Below are 24,130 nucleotides of genomic sequence, written 5' to 3' on the forward strand. Positions count from 1 at the left end.
TCTCCCAAACACAACTTTAGTTTTCCTGTACGTAAGGAAAGAGTCCTTCTGTAAACAGGACATTTTGCCCTTCCTCTGATGTGGAAAAACCATTATTTACAGTAAAAAAAAAAAAATAGTGGTTGAGTCAAGGAATACTGAATAATTTGCTTCACATCAACTAAAGTGAAGGCAATCCATGACGTCAGTTTCTCTGGTAACGAGGTGCTACTGGTTAATGAATGGTAATTATATAGGTTATAAGATGGCTAGGTCTAGGACTCTATTGTCTGCACAGAATGAGGAAATGGAGCTTGTTACGTCTAGAGGCAGAACTCTAGAAGGGAGTTCTGGAGTCGAGGTACTGAGCTCACATTTCAGCTCTGTCATTCAACTGTGCTTCACCAATACTAGTATTAGGCACTCTGAAATGTAAAAAGAGTGGTCAAGGACTCATGTCAAAATTACTAATCCATCAATATTTTAATGGTCTGCTGAATATCCTCAGGAAAACAAATCAACAATTCCAAGTACATATAAATTTTATATGTGAGAAAACAACAATCTGAAATGCTGTGTTAGGTACATACAGAGAATGCTAACTACTATGTAATTGGTCTTCCAAGTATTAAAATTACATGACTTGCAAAAAAGCATAGTTATTACCCAAAAGTATACACACAGTGCTCAGAAGACTTTCTATCTCAAAGTAAGGTAAATTTTTTAAGGTTTTTAGGGGAAAGTCAGTGAAACAAATCAATCTGATTTATGAAAAGTTAGAATTTCTTGTGTGAGATGTTGAGACTCAAAGAAAAGATCAAAAAAGAACATAGATACTTAGGGTTAAAAAAACAAACAAGTTACACACATAAGATATCAAAACATTAAAAAAATATATTGAAACAAGGAAATAATCAAGAAGACCTCACCTAATCGGTTTCCCTCAATTGAATCTAGATACAGGGCCTTAAGAAGGCACATCTGATAGACACCACAAAATGGCAGCCCACAGGTCAAATTGTTTGTAGAAATGTTTGGTTTGGTTTTTGGGTTTGTTGTATTTGCTTGCAGAGCGTTTTTCAAAAATCAAGTTACAAAATCACATTTTGTATTTTTCAAAACCTAGATTTTTTTCTGTTTAAAAAAAAAAAAGTCTAACAATCAGCTGGAGCTCAGTAAATGGTCTCCTCTTCACAGAAGGGTTTCTAGCTATGTCTGGGTGGCCCAGTGGTTGAGCCTTTGGCCCAGGGCGTGATCCTGGAGTCCTGGGATTGAGTCCCACATTGGGCTCCCTGCGTGGAGCCTTCCTCTCTGCCTCTCTCATTCTGTGTCTTTCATAAATAAATAAGTAAAATCTTAAAAAAAAAGGTGGGGGGGTTCTAGTTTGCCACCTTACCCTACTCATTGACATTATCAGCTTGCTCCCTGTAGACAAGCGAGTTCATAACCCCTTACCTTCAAACAGATCCAAGTGGAGAAAATGATCAATGGCAAGAAGCAAATTTTTGATTGGGCTTCATTAAAGAGGCTCATTTGTTTCTTAGTTCATTCGTTCACCCATTCATTCAACAGATACATGTGGAGTATCTGAAAACCGCCAGATACTCCGCTCAAATCAGAATATAAGATTTAGACTTCTTTACCAAAGTGACATGCCATCACAGATCCCCAAGTATGTCAACATGCATGGAATAGAGTTGAGGATACAACACTGATGAATTTTAGGAAATCAAATAAAAAATTCTAACAAACGCTAACAGTTGCACGGGACCCAGAGGAAAGGAAATTTGAAGAAGGAAGGAGTGGTCAGCATGTAAAACCATGGCTGAGAAGGGAAGTCCAAAGAAGGCAGAAAAGGACTTGCAAGTAGCAAATCCCCGGTGACATTTAAGAGGGCGTTTAGAATAGGCCTATGGAGCCAGGCTGAGCCAGGCTGAGCCTCGAGAAAACAAAAGCAAAGGGCTCAAGAAGGAAATAAATTCCTGGGGGAAGGGTAGGTGGGGGAAGGTATGTAGGGGAAGATAGGGCGGTGGGGGGAGGAGCCAGCAGTGCAGAGGACTGAATGCATATGAGAGATTTGGGCACCAGACAGTTCATGAGAACAGCCATATGCCAGAATGAATTCAACCTAGATGGAATGCCATTAAATTCTGACACCAGACACAATCTGCTAACTTTTCCATGAACTGCATCCTCAGGGTCACTTCTTAGGACACATTCTTCCATTGAAAGGGGTTTTTGCCATAAAGGCTTTCTTTACTTGGCGCCAAAATCCAGTGGCAATAAGCTACAAAAGCAAACCTGTCCATTTTCAATGATGTTGTATCTTCTGGTGTTCCACTTGTGATCTCAATCAGAAATGCCTGAAAATGTTTCAGGTTCTTTGGCTTTGTTGGAAATGACATTTTTCATATAGGCAGTTAATCTTGGACCAATGGAACCAGGCAACATTATTCTCTAGAATCCTCTACATACAATCAAGGGAAAGAAGGATTCAAGTACAAAGGATGGGTCTGGGCACTTTATACTAGAAAGATAATGCTTATTGCATTCTTTTGTGGCACGTACAGTGAACATGGTATTTCAACTTCGCCTCTAGAAAAAAAAATCTAATGGCAAATACATACTCATCAGATAAGGATCAAATGAACAAAGGAGAAGAAAAAAACAGAAGTGAAATGCATTGAATTCTGAATTTTCATAAGGTAATGTGGTATACATAAGATGACTTAGCAGGATCTCTCATTTCTGCAGCTGTGAAAGGGTAAGAAAGAAAAAAAAAAGCTGCTATCTGACTGTGGCTTAAAAATTAAAACCCGCTAAATGGTATCTTCATAATAATTTTAAACAAAATGCCTATAATGTAATTTTTAAATGAAAGTATAATGGAAGCAAAACTCCCTGTTCCAAATATTTTAGGGATAAATTATATCCTATTGCTGCTCCTTCATAGCAGATACTGGGCCATCTGGAATTTGATACAAATATAAATGTTTACTGGTTATTTTGGATTCAAGTATATATATATATATTTCTGATTCTGTACATACACACAGCACTGAGTTTTGAAAGTCTCATCTATTTATACACTGATAATAGAGATGCGCTGCTTATTGGAAAACAAGAAGAGAATGCTCAAAGAGATCTGTCCTATTTGTCATGCGTCCTGCAATATGTATAGTACAAAGTCAACTGGGTTTTTTGTCCATAGTAGGTAGGAAGAGATCCCAAATGCTTGTTTCTCGAGCATCTACTTGCTTTACAAGTAGAAGAATTTCAGGGACCTTACAGAACGTCTCTCTGGGTCCAGCCTTTGGAGCCCATCCACCAGGAATCTTCTCGTGCGTGACCTCCACCTCTAACAGCGGCAATGACAACCACCACCCAGACGTGAGGCCCAGCAAGCCTCCACTGCCTTCTGATCCTTGGTTTGTACCATCAGTCCAGGGATTTCCAAACTCTCAACCAGTCATCTTCCTAGGATTCAGAGCAAAACTGCCACACAAGGTAAGCTTAGCTTAGGGGAGACTCTTTCCCCTCTCTTTTAGAGTCTTCATAGAGATTGCGGACAAGGAGAGTAAAGCTGAGAAATTACCCATTAATATAAAAATAATGTGACACAAGTTAATTGATTAATCCTGGAGCTTATATAAATGCATTACAAGCCCACCTGGAAATAAATAAAAATGGCCATCGAGGGTCTGGGTCCAGGATTAGGAGAAACAGCAAATATACAGCCTGTTTTGCTAGGAGCTCAATATGTGAGACGGGAATTTATGCAGCGCTCAAGCAAGAACTATAACATGTGATCTACTCACCCCTGCAAGGCTTTCTCTCCAAACCAGTCTCCTTTCCCTAAAGTTCTAAGAAAGACCGGGTCTTCATTGGGTGAGTCTTCCCGAGTGACATTCACCTACAAAGAGAAACAATGAAAGTCTACATCCACTGCACATGCTGATTGATCAAATCAACTAATTGGTTGATTGGTCATGTTATTTCCACTTCATGTTTCTTCTTTTAAAATTACTCCTATGAAGACCGTGAGTACATTACCACTGACAAGACCAAGAAGAGTATCACACGTTTCTATACAAACCACAAGAAATGCCCTCCAGTTATTGTTATTGCTGTTTCAAGCTGTTTTCAAGAAGTAATAAATTATTCAGAAATTCGAATTTCACTTAGTCCTCCTTCCGACCTCCTATGAAGCAAGCGCTATAATGAATTAAATGAGCATCCCTCCAGTCTTCTTTAATGTGTTTATGTTTGACTTTTTAAAAATATATGAATAGCTTAATACAGTATGTATCATTCTGCAATTCACATTTTTTTTCCTCTCACCATTGTTTTATTACTTATCCATCCCTTTCACAGATAAATTTAGTTCATCCATTTTAATGAGTCAATGCCTTCTTCCACCTTTATTCATCCACTTCCTTATAGATGGACGTTTAAATTGTTTACATGCTTTGGAATTGTTCCAGTGAACATCTTTCTATGCACCTCGCATGTATGGCCCTGTTCTTCTAAGACATGCCTGTCTCTTTTCCCAAAGAATCTAACCTCTGTTCCGAGGCCATTCACATGGTCATGAAGCCTCACAAGGTCTCTAACCCCTGGCAGTCCTTAATGTCTACAAGCTTCATTGAGAAGAATTTCAGTTTTAAAGGATCTATGAATTTTATATATATATGTCTTTTTTCCCCACCATAACAGTATGCTCTTCAAAGAAGTGGGTATACCTTTGACATTCTCTACAATTTATAATAAGCACCTAATAAAGAGCGAGAAGTTGCTTCAACAGGAAAGCTTTACTATCCAAACAAGGTATTTGGGCCCATACAGGACTTTTGACTTGGATGACAATCCATGGAAGGAAAAGAATAATGTTTTTGTTGCATGAATGAAGACATAAATGCAATAAGTTGTACCTTTGTGTTAATTCACTTCCCCTTCAAGTTCTACTAATATTCATAATGCTGGCTATGTTTTGTCTAGAATGGTTAAATAGTTAAAACTCACCTACCTAGAAAATGTAATGAAGTAGAAAAAAACTAATTTCTGAAGACAATGCAAGACACTAAGCGCATTTAAGAATACTATGCTTCAGGTTTCTGTATTTAGAGAACGGATGACAAGGACCACAATTTTTATAAGTATTAAGAATGTACATGCAAGGTGGAGAGAATTCAATTATTATTCTCCACTGATCCATTTGGTTACTTTTCCACACTATGTTTTAAAACCATAGGGATGCAGTTTTTAACCCTCTTACACCAAGCTGTATCATAGACATGCTCATTTGCATGCTGATGAGGCTTTTTAGATGTGGACAGACATACACTATCCCATTTATTCTCAAACTTCGGAGTATGGGGTCTTATTTAAAATAAAGGCTACTGAACTTCTTACTAGACACATCTCCTGAGGCTAGGGAAACAAAAGCAAAAATGAACTACTGGGATTTCATCAGGATAAGGAACTTCTGCTCAGTGAAGGGAACAACACAACTAAAAGGCAATCTTTGGGATGGGAGAAGATATTTGCAAAGGACTTAATCTGGTAAAGGGTTAGTGTCTAAAATATATTAAAAAACTGTGGCAAAAAAAAAAAAAAAACGACTGATGCAACTCAACACCCCAAAACCAAATAATCCAGTTAAAACATGGACAGAAGACATGAACAGATTTCCAAAGAAGACATCCAGTTGGCCAACAGATACATGAAAAGATGTTCCACATCGCTCCTCATCAGGAAGATACAGATCAAAACTACAGAGAGATATCACCTCACGCCTGTCAGAATGGCTAAAATCAACAACACAAGAAACATCAGATGTTGACAAGGATGTGGAGAAAAAGGAACCATCATGCACTGTTGGTGGGAATGCAAAGTGTTGCAGCCACTGTGGAGAACAGTTCTAGAAAACAGAATCCTCTGTAGGTTCCTCAGAAAGTTAAAAATAGAACTACTCTACCATCCAGTAATTGCACTACTAGGTATTTACCCCAAGTATACAAAAATACTAATTCAGAGGGATAAAATGTGTCCCAATATTTATAGCACCATTATCAACAATAGCCAAGTTAAGGAAACAGCCCAGATATCTATTGACTAACAATTGGATAAAGAAGACGTGGTATCCATATATACCGGACTATTACATACATAACGGAATATTACATATATAATGGAATATTATTCAGCCATCAAAATGAATGGAACCTTGCCATTTGCAACTATGTGGCTGGAACTAGAGAGTACAATGCTAAGCGAAATCAGTCAGAGAAAGACAAATACCACATGATTTCACTCATAGGTGGAATTTAAGAAACAAAACTGATGACTAAAGGAAGGGAAAAAGAGAGGCAAACCATGAAACAGACTCCTAATAGTAGAGAACAAACTGAGCGTTGCTGGAGGGGAGGTGGGCAGGTGATGGATTAAATGGTGATGGGGATGAAAGAGCACATTGGTTGGCATAAGCTTATTTGTAAGTGATGGATCACTAAACCCTACATGTGAAACTAACATTACACTGTATGCTAACTACCTGGTATTTAAATAAAAACTTGGGGGCAGCCCGGGTGGCTCAGCGGTTTAGTGCCGCCTTCAAGTCCAGGGCCTGATTCTGGAGACCCAGGATCGAGTCCCACGTCAGGCTCCCTGCATGGAGCTTGCTTTTCCCTCTGCTTGTGTCTCTGCCTCTCTATTGCTCTCTCCCTCTCTCTTTCACAAATAAATCTTAAAAAAAAAAAAAAAAACCTTGGAAGAAGGGGCACATGGGTGGCTTAGTGGTCAAGCCTCTGTCTTTGGCTAAAGGTGTGATCCCAGGGTGCTGGGATTGAGTCCCGCATCAGGCTCCACACAGGGAGTGTGCTTCTTTCTTTGCCTGTGTCTCTGCCTCCCTGTGTCTCTTATGAATAAATAAAAATTTTAAAAATCTGAAAAAAAAATGGAAGAAAAAAAATAAAGGCTACTGGAACTTTATTCTTGAAGTTCTAACTTAATGGGCCTTGAAAATCTGTATTTCAAAAGATTAATATAGGTGATTCAGATGCAAATGTTCTAGAGACCAAACTGTGATACACATCAATTCATTGTTTTATTTCTGGGTCTCAGTTTTCTCATCTGTTACTATGAGGTACAACCCAACGAAATTATTTGTCGGCCCTTGCTACTAAAAAAAAAAAAAAAAAAAAGTCATGAACTAAAGTGAACTATACCATGAGATCATCAATTCACAATTAGATATAAGGATACGTTACACAATTACACATTTGCCATTTGATTGAGAACAACAACAAAAATGTTTAGAAATTCCAAATGGCAGACACATGCAAGACATGGGGAGATTTCAGTGGCTTCGGAAATATGCTTTACAAAGATGTTACTGAAACGCACTAACAGAGCCATAAAAAGTGGGTCACCTCTCAAATAGACCACTTTCTGCTGATGCGACAAGTGTGAAGGAAAACCTACCCGGATAATCCATATATGTGAAAAGATAAGCAATTCAAAGAGCAAGAATAAAAGCTTTCCTTTAAGACTGTAATTTCCACACTATTTCTTTGTACAAATAATGAACCATTCTAAATATGCACAGACACCAGGCATGGGCATTTGCATCTTTAAGTCTAAAAAAAATGTCAGGGTAGAGAAAGCCACATACACAGAGATAGCTTCTGTGACCTCGGCCTATATTGCTTATTCTCCTCCCTGAAATTACAATGTGCTTTAGGATCCACATTGCTATGGGAAAGAACCAGTTCTGGAGCCTTAAAAATAATATTGGGCCTGTTCAAACCCCTGTTATCTCATCACCTTGTCCAAAAAAACGGGAGGGCTTGCATATATGTGTATGAATTAAAAGAGAAAAATCTATGAAAAGCAGACTCTTAATAGTAAGTGCTCGGGGCACCGGGGTGGCTCACCCGGTTGAGTGTTTGACTTTTGGTTCCCAGGTCATGATCTCAGGGTCCTGGGACTGAGCCCCTTGTAGGGCTCCAGGCTCAGCAGGGAGTCTGCTTGAGATCCTCCCCCTCCTCTGCCCTTCCCCCTCCCTCATGCTATCTTTTGAAAAAAAAAACAACAATAAGTACTCAAAAAATTGGTTACTTTTCTCATATTTCCCCCTTCTCCTACTTCTCTCACCTATTTCAGAAATTCAAGCATTTGATTGTAAAATAAATATCCCCTATCACTACTACCACTCTCTCATTGTTGGTATAAAATGCTATTTAGAGCATAAACTTCTTATCCTTCTAGACAGACAGAAGAGAGTATGTATTCTAACGTTCTTTTTACTTGTCTATACATTAACTTTTTTCTACAAGACATATGTGTAGTCTCATAGTTTGAGTTTTTAAGACCATTTTAACTATAATTTTAAAAAGAATCAAAATAAAAATTAGATACTTTTATATATTTTTTAAGATTGATTGATGATAGACATGGGGGGGGGGAGAGAGAGAGAGAGAGAGAGGCAGACACACAGGAGGAGGGAGAAGCAGGCTCCATACCAGGAGCCCAATGTGGGACGCGATCCCAGGACTCCAGGATTGCGCCCTGGGCCAAAGACAGGCGCTAAACCACCAAGCCAACCAGGGATCCCCTAAAAATTAGATACTTTTAAAGCAGTATAAAGATCTTTGATATCAAAGTCTTCACTAAACAAGATCAATGTACACAACCAACATGTTTAATCAAAAACAATTCAAAAAGAAAACAAAATGTGTAGTATGAATTTGGCAGGTTTTATAAACAAAGCAACACTTATTAAGAAAGAAAAAGACAGAAAGAAGAAAGAACGAAAGAACGAAAGAAAGGAAAAAAAGAAAGAAAGCCAGCCAGCCTGGAATTCACAGATTAATAGGGAAGACTCAATTAGACAATGAGGGTCTCTGAGGTCATCATTTTCCTTCCTTTGTGACTAATAGAGGAGCCCCAGTTCTCACACCGCAGTTCTCCTTTCAAACACCGTTCTGCACATATCACTTAAAAATTAGTCCTGTTACTTGCAAATCAAAATGCCTCCTGATGCAGAATGAGGACACTTTAGGAACTATATCTGGTAATCTGGGATATATGCTGGGTTGGAATTTTTTTTTTTCCTCCTGAGCTTGAAGCTTACCTACATTCTCTGAGTCATGAGTGTACATCAGTTTGGCCAGATTTAGGATTCCTAGGAGTCTCACTTGACAACTGAACCCTCTGTGTAACACGGGGGTAAATTAGCGTACCTCTCCATGTGGGCCGTCCTAACTCACTCTCCCGACATGTCTGTGGTGAACCGGATGTTCATGATCCCTGTTCTACTGTTTGCAATTAACGCACGTGCCTGCATGCACTCACATCTCATTCTGTGCACATAAACCACACATTTGCCTGGTTTTGACCATCATAAAAAGAGCAACACGCCACACATGTCCTGCAACCTGCTTCTTTTGATGAGGATCATATCTGAGATTGATCCAACTCTTCCATGTTACTATACGTATCTGTAGTTCATTTCCTCTCTTTGCATATTATCCTGTTATATGAATATATTTGATATGGATTTATGGATTTTACATATTATATATCCCATTACTTCTTCTAGAGATGTAAACGTGTTCCTTCCAGGTGTACATGTATAATTACTCTTCTATCCATTTTTTTTTCATATTTTTCTCGACTTAGGACAATGGTTGGGATGCCTAGTTCCACAATGAACAGAAATGGTGATAATGTGCTCCTTGATCTTGTTCTTGAACTAAAAGGAAGGGCTTTTCATGTCTCAATCTTATGTACCATATACAAATAAAATTTCCCTAACTTTCATGCCCGACACATAGCAAATAATGCATTAAGCCCATTTCTTCACCAACATGCTTACTTATACTTGCTAATTCTAAGCAAAACTATGTGGTTTTAAATAGTATATAATAGAAAAAAAATGTGACTCAGAAGTTTTTGTCTAACAGTGTACAAGGTATGTTCAACAGAATCAGAAAATCAAAATGTATTTGAATTATTATTGGGACTCTGAAATTTTGCTGGCCAATCCTCTTCAATTTTGTTTGGTTCAATTTATTTATGGAGAGAGTACATTTTTTTTTTAATTTATTTATGCAGAGAGTACATTTTTTGATGTAACACAGCTACCGGGACATATGAATACAGTTTTATCAAAGACATTTTTCATTGCTCTGTTGTGAATTCCTTGATGTTCATTATTAGGGGAAGGGAATGTCAAGTTTCCTAGCAACTGGAAACTAAGTTTCCATAGGAGGCAACACTGGGTCCTTTAAACATCACTGAAAGCATTCTGATCAAGTTTTAGAAAAATCAGTTTGTGTAGGTTTATTGAGGGAAAAATAAGTATTTCAGAGTTTCTCTGTTGGTGTGGCTGTGCTTCACAGGAGAACAAAAACAGCTTTACACTTAAATAAGTGTCTTGAACTTGGGAAATCCATTTGTGACTCTAGCCTCTTGTGTGTCTTACAACGTGCTCTAAGGAAAAGCCAGTTCAGGGGAAGCAAGGAAATCATCTTTGCCAGGGTTATCCTTTATCATTGCTTAAATGCATATGAAAACCATTTTTTTTAAATTTAAATTCAATTTGCCAACATAGAGTATAACATCCAGTGCTCATTCCAACAAGTGCCCTTCTCAGTGCCCGTCACCCAGTCACCCCATCACCCCATCCCCCTGCTCACCTCTCCTTCCACAACCCTTTGTTTGTTGAAAACAAATTTATATCTGCATTCCTAAAGCAAAGCACACAGATTCAGAAAATTTCAGTTTCACAACTTATTTGCCTGCTTACTTAAAGGCATTTCTACTTTTCTCTCCTCCCACCGGGACTTAAGTATATTCATCTCTTGCTTCTTAGGATTTAAAATACTGATTCCAAAACGTGTGTAACAGAATAGAAGATACTAATATATCATCATTAATTAGCATATAATGGATATAATTAAAAATCATAGCCGCTAAGTTACATGACATGAAAAACTAGTCTTGGATTTTTTTTTTTTTTTTTTAACCAGCCATAGGTATTTCCATTTTGGATGTGTCAAGAGTCTGACATATTTTTACTACTTCTCTCCCAGGACCCCCATGGTGCTCTGAAACTGCCAGAGAAATGGGTTCCCGTGGTGCATTTCCTCACTAGTTCTATTTATACCTATTACAAAACTCATAAAGCAGCACCCCTCATGCCCTTATTTGCAACTGAATATGGTTATTAACAGCAGCTTCTTTTAGGTAGTGCTTGAAATGTGCAGTAATAGGGTAATCACAGAAGTGTGTCAGAAATTCATCTTCAACAAATAAAGGTATCATTCCATGAAAGCAAAGGATTAGCAGTGTCATAAGAAAAAAAAAATCCAGATTGTCGGGACAAAAAAATGTCCCCCGTGACCTATCAAATCATCTATATCCATGAGGATTTTCCATTTCCCCTGATTCTTTAGTAAATGTTAAAAAAAAATAAAACAGCAAATGGTAAAGCTCCAACGATTTAAACATAAACTACAGAATGTTAAGAATCCTTAGCCTCTAACATTGGAAAATTCAAAATACAGTTTTAAGTGTAACTGTGGTCAGACATGTCATTTCTTGATATCTTTAAGATGCTGGTGCCTGACATTTTTATTTATCCCAGGCTTTCCACTATCAGTCCAGAGAACAGGTATGATACCAGCACAAATGATGCTGTCTTCACTTTAGTGTGACTGATCATCAGTGTAAACACTGACACATTCTCGATTCAGAATCAGTCCAGAGAGGATTACAGAAAATGTGATCCAACAAGATTTATAATCTTTCACATCTCCTGACCACTGTGGCTCTGTACGTCTCTCTTTCCTTATTTAGTATGAGCCATAAGTCCCAGAGTCAGTTGTATTTGCTAAATTAGAACAGACTTACCTACGTTTTTAAAAAACTGTTTAACATTTTTATTTACTTTCTAAGTAAGCTCTACGCCTAACATGAAGCTTGAATTTATGACTCTGAGAATAAGAGTCACATGCTCTACCGATGGAGCCAGCCAGGTGCCCCTAAACTTACATTTTAAAGTAACAATTATAAAAATGACAAGTTGTATATAAATCCCTTTTCACCAGCATTCTCTTTCCTGTCACCTACCATGCTTCATACATACAAATTCCTCTTAAGGATCTCTTACGATGAAGCAAAGTGAGTGTTCCAACTTTGATTGGAATCAAAGTTCCAATCATTGGCTCAAGACAAGGACACTTAAATGCAAAAATGATTAGGACTTCACTGTTGAAAGAAATATAAGGTATTTTTTTAGACTATCAGAGCATTCATCTATGTAAGTTCCCATTTTCCAGTTCACTTATTTTATTACTTTGTTTTTAAATATAATTAAATATATTTGAAAATTTAAATATAATTAAATATAATTAAAATATAAAAAAATAGGGACGCCTGGGTGGCTTGGTGGTTGAGTGTCTGCCTTCTGGGCTCAGGGCGTGATCCCGGTATCTGGGATTGAGTCCCACATCGGGCTCCTTGCAGGAAGCCTGCTTCTCCCTCTGCCTGTTTCTCTGCCTCTCTCTCTCTCTGTGTCTCTCATGAATAAATAAAATTCTTGAAATATATATATATAACTTATCAATATTAAAATAAAATATATAATTAATCATAATTATAATACATATTAAAATATTTAAGAATTAAAATATAATTAAAATAAATAAATATAATTAAATATAATTTAAATGTAATTTAAAATGAAGAGTTAAAATAATATAAAGGAATAAATTATGATTTTTTTCATTTCTATCCCTTGTCCACCCCATATCTATCCCTTCCCGTATAACCTACCACTTCTTATAATTTCTTAGTATCCATTCAACATTTCTTTATGAAGATACAATAGAGCATGAGAGTATTTATACCCTTGCAGTCCTCAGAGTGCTGAGTATCTTGCCCAAGAATGCTGAACCTGCTGTTTCCTAGTGGGATTCAACTTGGGCCATTGGATTTCAAAGCCCTGGTGTTTCAAGATAACAATGTTACTCATCACTAGTTGGAATTGAGTTTTTTTGTTTTTTATCTGTTTGTGTTTTCTGTTGAGAATTTTTAAAGCAATCTTAGTCTTTCTCTTGTGATTTATATAATTTAAATATTGGAAATCTTCCCATTTATGCAGTCGTATCAGTGGCATCTAGCATCATGGTTATTAAATTATGGAACACAGGCTACTTTTGGGTCTTCAGGGTTACACTTTTTCTTCCTCTGGCATCATTTTTGGGAGATCCATTCTCAAATGTTTCTCCCTCAAGACCCTGTGCACGTGCGTCTCCAGGGGTGGCTAATGCACCCTGGGGCCCCCATCCCACTCTGCATCACCCTCTGGTGCTCCCAGGGCTTACCGTTCCTTTGCTGATGATAAAGAAGGTGTCCCCTCTTGCACCTTGCCTGATGATATATTCTCCATTCTCATAGTGTGTCTGAAAAATAGAAGCAACAGAAAAAAAAAATTAAGAAGGGAGTAATATAAAAAACTGTTCCATCTCTTCAAATATCAACTCTGCAAGGATGCGTTCATCCTGATGGAGTTTTACCCAAGCCCAGAACTCATCATGATTCAAGAATGAGTAATAGTCAATGAATGAAATAATTATGAAGAAATTATTTTGATCATGCTCATGTTTAAAACTATTTGTTAATGCCATTTTTCTGGGTGATTATATTCAGATCTCTAAATCCATTCATTTTAATACTTCTATAAAAATATTTTCTCCCCTCGGAACCAAAACTGCAGAGCTGCTGTTAATTAAACTGGTCTTTTTTGTATTATTTTGTCATTCTCATTTGGTTTTAGTATTCTTGTAATGACAGGCTTTTTTTTTTTTTTTTTTTTTTTGAGAAATTTGGTATCTAAAGATCTTCATTTTGAAACCAGGTTGATTTTTAGTGTGAGTTAGCTGGCCCTAGTTAGTTTTTAAGGCACAGCTTTGGGCTCTAATGTCCTTGCTTCAGCAATTTAGATTGGCCCGGTCAGATGGAATGTCTTCATTTTATGGACTGAATTCTGGTCTAGCATCTGCGAGCTCATCAACTAGCAAATAAGGAGCAAGGAGCAAACAAGGTAAGGCTACAAGAGGATTATCGCAGTCAGTGTGCCAGTTCTTGGATTTGGACACAGTCAGTAGGTCTATTCCCAGGGTGAAGATTATTTCTGCAGTGAACAAAAGTAATTTCTATAAGGCGAGGTCGGACAAAGTATATGGCTAGCTCAAGAGATAGAACAGAAAAATGAGACTGCACCATCTGGCCACATTCTTCTCTGCAGCTTAGCAAGGGAGCCATTTTTGAGAAAGAAAACAATCCTTTACACACTCCTTAGAAAACAAGACTTCATGGTTTGCATGCAGTAGCCATCAGGCCAACGGCTGTGATTTATCCTTATACTTCAGTACCACGTTCCTTAATAATGGCATCTATTCACTTATTTAAAATGCCTTTTGTTAGTATTTGACATTGAGAACAATCAGAATTTTCTTTGTATATCTAGAAAATTAACCTACTACCTAATCTTACTTTTTTTTTTTAACTCGGAACAAGTTTTAAGAAATAAGATTACAGGATGCATATTCTTCAACTGATTTATTTCATTTAACAAGATTTCCATGGCCCCTTGTCACATCTTGTTGTTTGGGAGAGGAAGGATCTTTGCGATATGCAGATGTGAAAAACAAAACTCACAAGAGTCTTCTTTCAGGTATCAATTCCACAAACATTTCCCTGTGCCTCTGAGTCAGGCCTGGTTATAGGCATCGATGATACAAAGATGAGATACAAAAATCTCAGAGTAGCACCATCCACTGGATCTTTCTCCAGGGGCGGCAACATTCAACTGTCCAATATGAAGTTCAACTGTCCAATATGCATATTCAACTGTCCAATATGCTGTATTGGACAGATGTGCTGTCCAATACAGCAGCCTCCAGCCACATGTGACTACTGACCAGTAAAATGTGGCCAGTGACTAAGAAACTGAACGTTTAAGTGCATTTAATTTGAATTAACTTAAATACTCACACATGGCTAATAGCTACTGTATTAGCACCGGTAGTAGCTAAAGCAGACAGAGGAGGAGTTACAATCTGTAGTCATAGGGGAGGGGGGCAGGCTGAGGCATCTTTCCCACTCTCTATGAATGGAGCTCTATTAGAATTCAGGTCTCTTCCCTCCCCTTCCCCATGCTGCACCAGGGGAGGTGGTATGGCTTACTTGACTGGTTCACTTGGAAGTCATCAGCTAGGTGTGCTTGCCTCAGCCCCTAGTCTGCCAAGTGGAGGTGAGCTCCCCATAGAGGTGGACATTCTCTGCGGCTTCCCCAGGACAAGCAGAATGTCTCTGCTGGGCTTCTGTCACAGGACAAGTACATCCACCCAAATACAGGGCCCAGTGTAGGAAGCCTATTTGGCTCTGACACCTAAGCCACATCACCTAGCCTAGATTTGTATCATTAGTAACAATAGCATATTAGTTCTATTTCCTTTAGTCTCTGTCCTATTTCTCACTTGTTTCCTAATCCAAAACCTCTCAAAATCCCCCCAAACAATCCAGTGTGCAAATGCTATATTTTATGTTGGTAGGGCTTATGTACTGTCTATTGTCTCACTCTTTCCCCAGGGCTTCCTCATGGAGGAGATTCTTAAGCTCCAACGGAAGTATAAGGAGCAAGTTAACTGGGTGTTGAGCAGGAGAAAGCCTCTCCGAAAAGAATTAGCAGATTATGCCCACATAATGGTAGCAGCAATACTATTATTTTGGAAAAAGTAGAAAAATGCAAATAAAAAAGCACCAAACTTAAAAGAGTCCTTAGCTCCTCTGAGCTCATTCTTCTTATCTCCTCCTTAAAAGTATATTCCTCCCCATATGATTGCCATTTCTTTTCAGAAAGCCGAAATTATTTGTTCTATATTAAAATGTATGAAGGTAAGATTTTCGCAGGCACACCATCATTGACATTTTGAGGCATGTAATTCTCTGTTGCTGGGAGTTGTCCTGGACACCAGGTCAGCTGTACGATGTTGAGCAGCCCCTGTGGCCTCTACCCACTAAATGCCAGAAGCACTTCCAATCCCACTAATGTCAACCAAAACTATGACAAGACCTTGTTAATTACCCTTTGTTTTGTTGGGGGCAAAACCACTCGTTGAGAAGGTTTGCACTAAGTCTTTTGTAGTTTTCTGGACCTAAAATAGCAATTTATTATTTCTCTTGATACTGTGTTTTAGATGATTCTTTGACTTCTCTGGGTGCCAGGCTGGATCAGTGAAAGGTTGGTTGCCTCACTCCTGCAGTGACTATTTGTTGTTGGTCACTACCTGGGGGGGCACACCTGCAACTGTCAGCTTCTGTTCTCCTCCACGTGGGCCCCTCTCAGGGCTGCCCAGTCTCCTCCACAGCATGGTGGTCTGGGAGGAGAGCCATCTTCTTATATGTTAGGTGGATTCCAAGGGTGCAAAAGCAGAAGGTGCCAGGCTTTCCCTAAGGTCCAGACTTATACTGCATCCACTAAGTTCAAGCAGGTCCCAGGGCCAGTCCAGATGCAAGAGGAGAGGACTACACAAAGGTGTGAACCCTAGGGGATGCGGTGCATCAGGGCTACGGAAACAGTCTCCCACGGGCTTCAAACTTCACATACATGAAGCTGAAACTCCTGACCTCCTCCTCCTGTGCCTTCCCTGCTTCAGTGATGCCAGCTGCATCTTTCCTGGTACTTGGCCAACCATCTTGGAGTCATATTGAACTTTTCTGTCTCCCAGGCTCACAGTGGGTATCATATACCCACTGGCCACACCCTCAGAATATACCCAAAACTCAAGGACTCCCCCATCTGCTGCTATGGCTGCCATGTTCTCCTGCTCAGTCCATGAAGCCACCTGCTGACTGGGCTATCTGCTCCTACCTGACCCCTTCCGTCCCCCTTCCCATCTAGCAGCCAGGCAATTCTATTAACACACAGCACCTGTCCCTCCCGTGCTCCTACCCTTTCAGGAGACCCTCTGTGCCCATGCCCACTAAAGCTCCACAGAGGGTACAAGGTACTAAGAGCTTCTGCTCTTTTCATGGACCTTGACCTTGCCATCCACCTTCTTCCCTTGTGCTATGTCTCTTCTCTTCAAACCACTTTTCTTGATGTTCCTTGAACTTTCAGGGCCTCTGTATAAGTTCTGCCCTCTGCCTGAGATGTCCTTCTACCCCAGATGGCTCAGAAGTGATCTCAGAAGGTAAAGGAACCAGAGAGCAGGATTACCAGTCCCTGCCAAGAGCTGAAGCCATGGCTTCTGATAAGGAAGGACCCATTGGCAACCCCAGTCTAGTTCACAGGGAGTCTGACCTCTATCCTCTCTCCCGTGTCATATCCCACCAAGGCTCCTCATTAGCTGAGGTCAGCTGAGATGGGACAGGGGGCCTCCCATTTAGATCAGCCTCTGGGGAGAGAAGAGGACCCAGGAAAAGTGAAAAGCAGGCCCAGGGGCAAGTGGAATGCATCAGCCTCCCGTTTAACCAATCATTCACTCACCTTTCAACTCTCCTCCACTAGAGGGTCAGCTCTAGGAAGGAATTATTACACTCCCTGTTGTCTCCCTTGCACCTAGCAGAGCACCTGGGTGTTCTCTAAATACTCATCAAGTAAATGGCTTATTTGGTAAATGTCCCACATGGCAAGGGCTCTCTCCCTTCTTCCGCTGGTTTGCCCTCACTAGGTGGGTCCCCGGTTCCAGGCATCGCCACTGGGTCAGAGGCAGAGGGCAGCCTTTCCCCTTACAACTCTTTCTGGGGCAGGAGCACCAGAAGCCCTGGCAGTTGTCCCCACGGGTCTCCTCTGAGTCACGTGTCTATTCTTTTTTTTTTTTTTAATTTTTTATTTATTTATGATAGTCACAGAGAGAGAGAGAGAGAGGCAGAGACACAGGCGGAGGGAGAAGCAGGCTCCATGCACCGGGAGCCTGATGTGGGATTCGATCCCGGGTCTCCAGGATCGCGCCCTGGGCCAAAGGCAGGCGCCAAACCGTTGCGCCACCCAGGGATCCCTCACGTGTCTATTCTTAAACGAATGTCTGACGAGGTGAATTGGAGTAATTTAATTTATTCCAAGTGATTTTCATTGCTTGAGGTCATCCCCAATGGTGCCCAACAAGAAAACCACTCAAATGAAATCAAACCTCTAGCAGTGGGACAATGGGTAGGAACCACAGAGGCACCTGAGAGGGTATCTACTTCATGGATTGATCTGAGCAACCTCTGAAGGGTCAAGACTCAGATGGGGGTGGGGGCCAGACTGTCAGAGGGAAGTCATGCTAGCAGTCTTCACATCCCCACTGAGCTGTGGTAAAGCAGAGGGAGGCAGCAACCCTGAGCGATCGTCCAGAGTATGTAGAAGGAGATCCCTGGTGTCAGCTGGCACCTCAAGACAAGAAGGCAGTATGTCTGGGTCCAAGTAGCTCCAAGGTGGAATGGGCCACCCAGTGGGCAGGGGGCACCATGTCTGGAGTACACATCAGCCTAGGTAGGGTGAGCAGGGGCCAAGCCATCAGAGAAGAGATGGAGGTGGTGTCCAAGGATACCAAAGGGTGAATTTAGGGCATCTTCCGGCCTTTAGATGCTGTAATTCTCTGACAGGTTGTATTTCCTGTCAGAAAGACAGCCACCAGATAGTTTTCATTCCCTGAGCTCTCCTGCATGGAGACTTGGCCAGCCTCCCATTAAGAGCCAGAGTCCGACTGTCCTCCCCTTGATACCGCGCTGGCCTTAGCGGCTCCTCTGTACCAACAGCCTGTGTGGAAGCAATGCTGTGTGACTTGAGAGGTTATCTCTGAAAAGGCCTTCCAGCCTCCATTGGTCCTCAGGAGTCTCCATCCTGGAACCCAGCACCATGCTGGGAGGAGCCTGAGCCACACCTCGGGGTGACGTGCAGGAGATCTGGTTGGCGGTGCCGCCCCCACCTAGCCTGAGTCACCTCAGTCACTGCAGTCAGCACAGAGACACAGGAGTGGGGGAGACTCCCAGCAGGGTCGAGTCTCAGCATCTGACTATCCCCATTCAAAGTCCCCAAATGTCATGGAGCAGAGAGCGGTCATGCCTATCGGGTTGGAATTCTTAACCCATAGAACATAACGAGCACAATCAAGTGGTTCTTTTCTTCCGTGGCTATACCCTGTGCTGGCTGCTACCTGGCAATGCAGGGGGCTGCATCCCAGCACCCGGACTCCACCTGTGGCTGGTGCTGGGAGCCTGCCGGCAGCCTGGCCCCCACCCAAGGTCTCATAGGAGAAGGCAGGGGGAGAGTCCAGGACACCCTGACAGGAACATCCACTGTCTATTTAATTCGTGGAAATTATCTAAGGACCCTCTACTTGTTATTTTAGTTGACCCGCACAGGCATTGAGCACACATATTTCCAGGCCGTTTAAGCTCACAGAACGCAGGTCCAGGGAAGAGTGTAGGGGATGGTGGGCGAAGGTGGCGCCAGTTGGCCAAAGATGGTACCAGTTGGCCAAAGATGGTACCAATTGGCCGCATAAGCTCATAGAACTCAGGCAGAGAAGAGCCTAGGGGATGGTGGCCAAAGGTGGTGCCGGTTGGCAAAAGCTAATGCCCACGGTACTGTAGCCCCAATACTCGTGACTGTGCCATCCTGAAATGTTCAACTAACTGCACCTGAGGGGAAGATGATCACGCAGGCTGACCCTCCGAGAGTCCCTCTAATTATGTCCATCAAATGCCAGCAGTTTCATGGTTTTTTGCAAGTCACTTTGCAGCTCTGCCATTTTCTTCTTTCACATTAAATCAGAAAAATACAGCATTTAAGAGGAGTGGAAACCTTAGCAATTAGGCAGTTTCCTTTAAAAGTTTCCACAGTCAAAAAAAAAAAAAAAAAAAAAAGTTTCCACAGTCGTTAGGATGAAAGCCAAACTGCTTCACACCACCTGCAAGGCCATAGACCGTCTGCTTCGTGTCACCCTTGCCCACCTCTGCTCTCTCGTGCTCACTCTGTCCTCCAGCCGCACCGCAGGACCCACCTCGTGGGTCCCTTTCTCAGTTGTGCCATGCTCCCTTCCCCCACCAGGCCCAAACCCCGCTGATGTACCCCACTGCTTCTTGCCTCCCTACAGCTTCCTTGTCTTTCCCATCGCAGCCTTCCCGGGGCTGGCACTGCCTCACCCCAAAAACCCCCTGGCCTAAGCCAGCTCTCTCCATTCTGTGATTTGACAAAGTCACATAGCTTATTTCATTGCTCTTTGCTGAGCTTGAGAGTATTTGTAGGGCTTTTGGTTGTTGTTGTTTGGGTTTGTTTTTTTTTTTTTTTTTCATGTATTCATTTGAGAGAGAGCGAGAGCGATCAAGGGAGGAGCAGAGGGAGAGGGAGCAGCAGACTCTTTGCTGATCAAGGAGCCTGATATGGGCTTGATCTGGATCCCAGGACCCCGACACCATGACCTGAGCTGAAGGCAGACGCTTCACCAACTGAGCCTCCTCCCAGCGCCCTGTAGGACTGTTGTTAGTGATGTTTTCCCCCAGATTTTAAATTTGATTTAAAGCAAGCGTCGCATCTGGTTCTGTCCACTGTACCATCCTCAGCATCTAAGGCAGAGCTGGAGACAGAACCAGGACTTGAGTACAGTCCTTACAGGAAGGCAGTGGCCCTCCTTCACCTCCGGCTTCCGAGCATCACCGCGTGTACCCGTGAGAAAGGCCTCGACCTCCGACACGCGTGCCAAGCCAGCTGGCTCTGACGGTGTGGGCTGTTGACGCCCAAGCCTGAGCCACCTCTTGGATTTCTCTAACTCCCCCAGCTGGCCTCCCTGCTTCAGCCCTTGCCCCATTGCATCTGTTCTCTCTGCAACCAACGTGACCTTGCAAGTCGTGTACTACCTTGAAATCATTCTGCTGCTTCAAGACTTCCAAGGGCTTCTTGCTGCAGCTGAAATCATAAACAACGCACTACGGTCTATAAAGTTCTCTACATCCGGCTCCCAACCGCCGCCCCATCCTCAGGCCTCCCCGACCTTGCCCACACTTGTTCTGTGTCAAAAAGTTTGGCTTATTTTTTCCCTTGTGCCTTGGACTCACCAGACAGGACCCATCCTCAGGGCTCTGCATTCAAGAGGGACTGTCTCAAACATTCTCCTCAACGTCCTTGTCATGGCCTTGTTCTCATCGTTGGGTCCACACCACTCTGATGCGGTGCCTTCAGCTCCACTCACTCTCTGCCCTGTATCCCTATCTGTCCTGTGTGCTTCTCCTCTGCTGCTGCCAAAATGCCACCAGACACCTGACTGACTGCCCGAGGACCATCACAGCTACCAGCCACGGCACAGCTGAGCCCTTGGGAGAAAAGCCCTTCACGCCTCCAGGATCAGAAATTATCTATTTTCTTTGCTCTCTGGTCTCCTCCCTGTTATGTACCATTCAGAAGATTTAGGAGATAAATATAAAATATTATTATATAATTATATATATTATATATGTCAATATATAATATATTACATATTAATATAACATATATATAATACATAAATCATGTATAGTATGTAATTATATGTATAATATATATTTTTTAAAACATAAAAAATATATATAAAGATATTTTAAATATACCATTAAGATTTAGATTATATAATATATAATACATAAATCATGTATAATACATACATAATATATATGTATAATATATTTAAAAATAGAAAATATATATATTTTAAAGATATTTTAAAGATTTTATTTATTTATTCCTGAGAGACACAGAGAGACAGAGGCAGAGACACAGGCAGAGGGAGAAGCAGGCTCCCTACAGGGACCTGATGCAGGACTTGATTGCGGGACCACGGGATCATGCCCAGAGCTGAAGGCAGATGCTCAACCACTGAGTCACCCAGCTTCTCTCAGAGATTTTTATATTATAACTACTGTTTCACTTAGAACAATGTCTAGCACAAAGGAGGCATCCACTTCTGCACCTAAAGGACAGATTTGGTCCAGACGTCTTCATTTTGAATGGAAAAGCCAAATCCTAAATCCTCGAGTAGAGGGATGGATAGAGGAAGAGCCCCCCTAGCATGTCTAAACGTCAGCAATCTAGCGCCCCCGAGGCAGTCCCTTGTGAGTGAGGAAAAGCCAGTCTTCTCTTTGCTACTGGAAAGAAGGGGCTGTAGCTTCGACTGTTAACACGTGCGTCTCTAGAATCTCAGAACCCAACACTGGTATGTCGATGTCCACTGAGACGTCTTGAAATCCTCCACCTCTTTGCTGACTCTTGGCAGGAGACCCATCCGCACGACCGCTCTCTGCTTTTCAGATCAGACCCCATTACTCATCCCAAATATGCTGTAGTTTAGCTGCTGGTTTCCTGTTCAGGCCCCCCTGCGACGCATGATTTGGATCTCTGTTAACATGGACTAACACACAAGGTATGGTTCGAAGTAAATTCTCACCTATGTTATTTCAGCCAGAAAATACATCAATTATTTCCCCTTATACTTGAGCTTTGGATTGGAGTTGCCCTTCACTGCTCATCAGAGCACGGAACAGCTTTTAATTGGCGCCGTCCTCACGATGAAGGTACAGGGACCAGTATGGCACTTGGTTCTGATTAGCATGACAGCTAAAGCATGCACCACATTCACGCGTCTGCACATCTGACAAATGCTTTGAATAGGGAAGGACGCTTGGAAAATTAGTGAGTTAAGAGCAGTAATAGTCTTGAGTCATGATTCCTGCCTCATTTTTTTCAGAGGATAGTTTTTGTTTTGTTTGTTCTTTTTGATCTTAGAGGAACAGTAGGACATCGGGTAGAAGAAAAACGGACTCAAAAATCCTGGCATCTGCCTTTCTGGATCCTAAATCAGTGACATCCTCAAAGGAAATTCTTCCCTCTTCCTGATACGTCGGACTTATTTCAAAGCCAGAGCTCTTACTGGAGAGTTAGATCACCAAACAGCCCAATCAGTCAAAGAAAACCATGCCGGTGAGGTAGTCAAGCACCAAGGTCTTTCCTGGTCCAAGACTTCCCTATTTGGTAAAACTCTGCCCATCAGAGATGTCCGGGCTGAGATGGCCCACAGCTGGTCATCACAGGGACGCGCAGCTTCCCACAGGCTATCTTCGACTACCGGTGGGGTGCAGTCTCAAGTCTTTGGGGGACTCTCGTGGAGGAAATGATGGCATCTGTAAACCAGGATTTTCTCCCTCTCTTCCCCAGTCCATCGTCCCCATATGGATTTCATCACAGAACTAGTGCCCTACGAACAGCAGACAGGATTTCTCCTCCAAGTACATCTTCACCAATTGGCATTTTGCTCTCAGAGCTCAATGATTATCAAGAGGGCATGTTCTTTTATGAAGTGCTTCCCTAGACGATATTTGACCTCGTGAGGGCTGCGAGTTTTACTTACTCTCCTTTCTAACCTCTGAAGAAAAATTATCTTTTCCTCACACCACCATTCACAAATTAACCAAACTCCAAACGAACAAATCAAAGCCTGGAACATTTTTTCTTTTCATTCATTCATTCATTCATTCATTCATTCATTCATTCATTCAAAGATTTTATTTATTTATTCATGAGAGAAACAGAGAGAGACACAGAGACACAGGCAGAGGGAGAAACAGGGTCCCTGTGGGGAACCTGATGCTGGACTCAATCCCAGGACCCCGGGGTCAAAACCTGAGCTGAAGGCAGACTCAACCGCTGAGCCACCCAGGTGTCCAGGAACACTTTTTCCAACAGCTTCCTTTACCACCACCGCCATCCTGTCCCAACTGACTGGACATCTGGGATATACATTTCTCTACTACAGATTTTTTTTTTCCTACTTCAATGCCATGACTTGCCTTCCACTCAGGGCATCTCTAATTTATAATCTCTCCTTTTTAACACTTCTTGGGCTGGACAACAGATTGGCACCAGGGCTGCTCGAACTAACCTGCAAAATCCTCCTTCACCAAAGCCTAAACTTCAGATCCACATGGGAAACATGTGGACCTTGTTAGGGGTTTGGCCAGTCACCAATTTCAGCCAATGTCCTCTACCTCTGCCTTCTACGAATGAGACCTGGCACTTGGCACTGAAGCTACAGAGATACTCCAGATACAGTCGCTGAGTCAAGACACA

General features: G+C 41.6%; 1 protein-coding gene across 2 annotated transcripts in view; it reads right to left on the reverse strand.

Annotated features, from left to right (window-relative positions):
• The window catches only part of PRKG1 (protein kinase cGMP-dependent 1), a 1,174,671-nt gene that overhangs the window by 185,996 nt on the left and 964,545 nt on the right, over positions 1–24,130 (reverse strand). For both annotated transcript variants that reach the window (XM_026014785.2, XM_026014784.2), the window contains exons 6-7: positions 13,371–13,448; positions 3,798–3,892 (exon numbers count right to left, since the gene is read on the reverse strand). In XM_026014785.2, the coding sequence (XP_025870570.1) occupies positions 3,798–3,892; positions 13,371–13,448 (173 nt within the window). The remainder of the gene's footprint in view (positions 1–3,797; positions 3,893–13,370; positions 13,449–24,130) is intronic.

This window comes from Vulpes vulpes, chromosome 10 (assembly GCF_048418805.1).
Source record: "Vulpes vulpes isolate BD-2025 chromosome 10, VulVul3, whole genome shotgun sequence".
NCBI lineage: Eukaryota > Metazoa > Chordata > Mammalia > Carnivora > Canidae > Vulpes > Vulpes vulpes.